The sequence below is a fragment of the Manacus vitellinus genome, unplaced genomic scaffold (assembly GCF_001715985.3).
Source record: "Manacus vitellinus isolate BGI_N305 unplaced genomic scaffold, ASM171598v3 scaffold_99_pilon, whole genome shotgun sequence".
Lineage (NCBI taxonomy): Eukaryota > Metazoa > Chordata > Aves > Passeriformes > Pipridae > Manacus > Manacus vitellinus.
Genome location: NW_021940916.1, coordinates 291,033 through 294,994, shown reverse-complemented (window position 1 = coordinate 294,994; position 3,962 = coordinate 291,033). Strand labels below are relative to the sequence as shown.

Below are 3,962 nucleotides of genomic sequence, written 5' to 3'. Positions count from 1 at the left end.
TAAAGGGACTTTATGATATTGTATCTGAACAATTGCCGGCTATTATCCGGATCGATGCCGCGGGATTGAGACGCCGGCTGATAACCCAGGCAGGGCTCTAATCGCTTTTAAACCGCGCTGGGTCGGTGGTGCTTTCCATAAAACCCCTCGGCGGTTTCTGTTCTAACTTCCTGCCCCTGGAACCGGGGGGCTTTTCCCCCAGGATGCCCCATTTTGGGGTCCTGGTTTGTCCCCCTCTGTCTCACTGCCCTGGGTGGGGACTGGGATGCTGGGACCCGGCATTGAGGTGGTGGGGTGCTGGGATCCAGCTGAGGGGGCTCCAGGGTGCCCAGCACTGCTGTGTCCTGCCCTGCTTAGGAGCGAGGGGCAGATTTTGGGGTCCCCTTCCCACCTTTGGCTGGCAGTGACCGTGGGTGAGTCACGTCACCTCCGTGCACTTCATTTTCTGCAGCTGTGGAATGAGGACAATGATACCTTTCCCACCTCGCAGAGGGGTTGGGAGGCTTAATTAGTTAATGTTCGTAAAGTGCTTTGAGGATTAATTAATATTGTGACTCTAATTTTTTCCGATGGTGAAACGCCACTTAAATATCTCCGCGCTGGTTCCTTCCTCCCTGACCCTGTAAAGCAATTCCACCTGGGAATGTCACCGGTCTCTGCAGGAGCCATGCGGCCCTGTCCCTGCTAGGTGTCATCTCCCAGTGCTGAACTGGGAGCCACTGGGGACAGGAGGCCCCAGGGTTGGTCACCAATGCCCCAGGGCTGTCCCAGAGTGTGGGATGTGGCTCCCAGCGTGTCCACCTGGGCCCGATTCTCCTTGGCCAGGCTCTCCCTGCTGGAAGCCACTCCTTTGTTGGGATTATGCCGCTCTCACCTCGCTGTGACACTGCCCGTCCCTGCCCAGCCTGCCCAGGCAGCCCCATCCCCAGCAGGCTCGACCTGCTGGGATGCTCCTGTGGGAATCTGCCCCCAGCAAATCCCACGTCCTGTGTCCGATCCTGTCCGGCATTTGGGGCTGGGAGGGGGCTGGGAGGCCAGGCTGGGGGGTGGCTGGTCCCCAGTGGGCTGGGAGTGCTGTGCTGGGCACGAGCCAAAGCTCTGGGCAGCTGTTGGCACCGCCACACAGGCCCAATCCCAGCTTTCCCGGGGGAAAGGAGCCGTTGGGATCCCACCTGTGTGGGATGTGGCTGGCAGGCGCAGAGGGCACGTCCCGATGTCTCCATCCCCGAGTGCCATTAGTGGGATCGCTGACAGGCAGGTTTGCTGAGATGGTTTCTCAGCAGCAGCTCTGCTCCGTCGCGCTCTCCTGCTCCCTCCCGCTCTGCTGCGGGGACAGAGGGCAGGGGGACAGTGGAGGGGTCCCCACGATGGCAGTGCCATCCCCGACCCTCTGGGGTGTGAAACCCAGGATTAGCTCAGCTCCGACGCCGGGAGGGTCCCGGGAGTCCCTGGCCCAGCACCAGGTTTCCTGCTGGGAGCAGCCAGGGGAGGAGCTGAGCGTGTGTCCCAGCCCTGGGTGACCTGCAGGATCGCAGCCACCGGCACTGGCACAAACTGGGGGTGTTTGGCCGTGCTGGAGATGTGTGAATTCCAGAGGGGCTGCTGGGAGGGAGCTGGCAGGGGTGGGCTGACGGGATACGATGGAGCCCCCAGGGCTGGAGAATCAGGGCTGGCAGGAGAAACCCCAGTTACAGAGCACTGGAGGGAACTGGGACCCGCCGTGGAGCGAGGGAGAGGAGGAGGGAGGTCTGGGGGCAGCCACCATCCAGTGCTCCCTGGAGCTGCTGAGTGGAGCTGGAGAGGGAGCATCTGGGCTGGGAGGGGACGAGCCAGGAGGCCCTGGTGCTGCTCGATGGCTCCTGGCCCTGGTCAGTGGCTCCTGTCCCTGGTTGTCACCAAGCTGTGGTGGTGTAATGAGAGGCATGTGCAGGGTCTCACTCCCAGCTGCTCCACGGGCTTTGGGACAGGACAGGCCGACGTCAGCGTCCCCGCGCCCGGACCCTGCTCCGTGCCGTTAATAACATCCCGGCAATTAATCTGGAACTAATGCAACGATAAAAATAACCCGCTGTCCTTCCGCAGCGCCGCATCCCACGAGCTCGGAGGTGTTTAAAACCCATTTATCGCCGGATCCTGCCGCCAACCCGGCAGTGGGGTGCCCGGGGTGGCACCGGAGGCCGCGGGGCTGCGATCGGGGTTTCCATCCCTGACCCTCTCCCTGCCTTCTGCGAGGTGTGAACCGCCCCAGCTCCCTCCAGTGCAGAGACTGGTTTACCAAGTGCCAGGTTTTAAATAATCTAAATTACATGAATATTTTATTTTTCTTCTTTCTAGAGTTGTGGAATTCCCAGGGGTTGGTTTTCAGGCTTTTCTCCGTAATGGAGGAGCAGGAACGTGTTCTTTTAATGGTAATTGAGATTCTTGCATCATTGCAGGACTTGGAAGCTGGATTGGCTTTAAATAACAGGAGTGTGGGGGAATTCAGGTTCTGGCTCCTCAAATGGGTTTCTGAGGTTTTTGGGTGGTTTTCCTCGCTCTCACGGAGGTTGGAGGGCCTGGAAAGCCCCATCCCACTGCCCCGGGAACCCTCCCCAAAGCAGGAGGTGACTTGAGGGGGTGATAGAGACCCTGTGGATGGTGGTGTCCTTCAGGAGACCTCTCAGAAATGGTGTTGAGGGTGACCTTTGTCATGCACCCCATCACTGGAGCTGCCAGCCAGTCCTTTCCCAACCCGTGTGCACCCGGATATTGAAGCTGGATCCTCCCAGACTGAGGTTTGGGGCTTTTATTTTTGGCTTTGCTACCTTCTGCCTGGCACAGCGAGCACCCAGTTGGGGGGACACCCGTCCTGGTGGGCACCCACCCAGTCCTGCTGCAGGGGTGCTGGTGGAGCAGGCACGGGGAGGGGTCGGTGTCCCTCCTTTGCCGCGCAAGACACGGGGATGGTTCTGGAAGGATGAGGATGAGCAGGATGAGGATGGCAGGGGGTGAAGCTTGGCCGCTGTGCCCGGGGGTCCCGTCACTGCGAGTCCCAAAACTGTTGTGGAATGAGCCGGCCCTGTGCCCTCCCGAGCTTGTCCCCCCAGGGTGGATCCCGTGGGCACAGCGCGGTGCCGGCAGGGCCGGTCCCACCACAGCCGGTGTGGGGTGGTGGAAGGGGCTGCCGAGCACTTTCTGGTTGGGGGAAGCGGTTTCCGGCTGCTGGGGGAAACATCTGGATCCAATTCCCGCCCCACGTGCGGCCGGCCGGGCCGGACCCGCTGCTCCCGCACGGCGTGACGGGAGGGGCTTTGCTGCAGGGGGACCCACCGGGTCCCTGTCCTGGGGTGAGGAGCCCCATGTTTGTCCCCGTCCCACTGGGAGCCCTCCTGTGACAACCCCATCCCACCAGGAGCCCCACCACTGCATCCCCATCCCGTTAGGAGTCCCCTCCACTGCATTCCCACCCCACTGGGAGCTCCCCTGCTATGTCCCCATCCCACCAGGAGCCCTGCCACCCTGCCCTGGAGCTCCCCTTGCCCCCGTGGCATCGCCCGGGGCCATCAGTGCCCGTCCCCGGTGTCCTGCTGCCCCGTCCCGGCCGGGGGAGCCGCTGCCCGCCCGTGCCTTTTGTCAGCCTCAGAGAAGTTGACCTTGACGCGCGCTGGAAGAGCCCTGCAGCTAATCGTGTTAGAGGTGTCTGACTGCGGCTCGCGCCGCTCTACCTGAGCGGCATCAGCAACGGGGCCGCGGCGGGCTCGGCGCCCCGGCTCAATAATTGATGCGTTTTTCTCAGCTCCCCCTTCCGTGAAAGGAAACCCAAGTGCTGGGATGGATGGCAGGGCCGGGAGGGTGGGACGGGAATGAGGATGAGGATGGCGAGGGCTTGGGTGCCGGGTGGGATGCTCGGGGATGGGGATGGGGATGGGGATGTGCCGAGGGTGCTCCGCAGTCACGTGGGGAAATGGGGCGGTGGGAGCGGC

The 3,962-nt window shown here is 62.2% G+C and overlaps 1 protein-coding gene across 1 annotated transcript in view; it reads left to right on the top strand.

Annotated features, from left to right (window-relative positions):
• Positions 1 to 3,279, top strand: part of SNF8 (SNF8 subunit of ESCRT-II) — a 5,143-nt gene extending 1,864 nt beyond the window's left edge. The window contains exon 6 of the mRNA XM_029965338.1: positions 3,087 to 3,279. Coding sequence (XP_029821198.1) covers positions 3,087 to 3,279 — 193 coding nt within the window. The remainder of the gene's footprint in view (positions 1 to 3,086) is intronic.
• Positions 3,280 to 3,962: the final 683 nt, after the last annotated feature.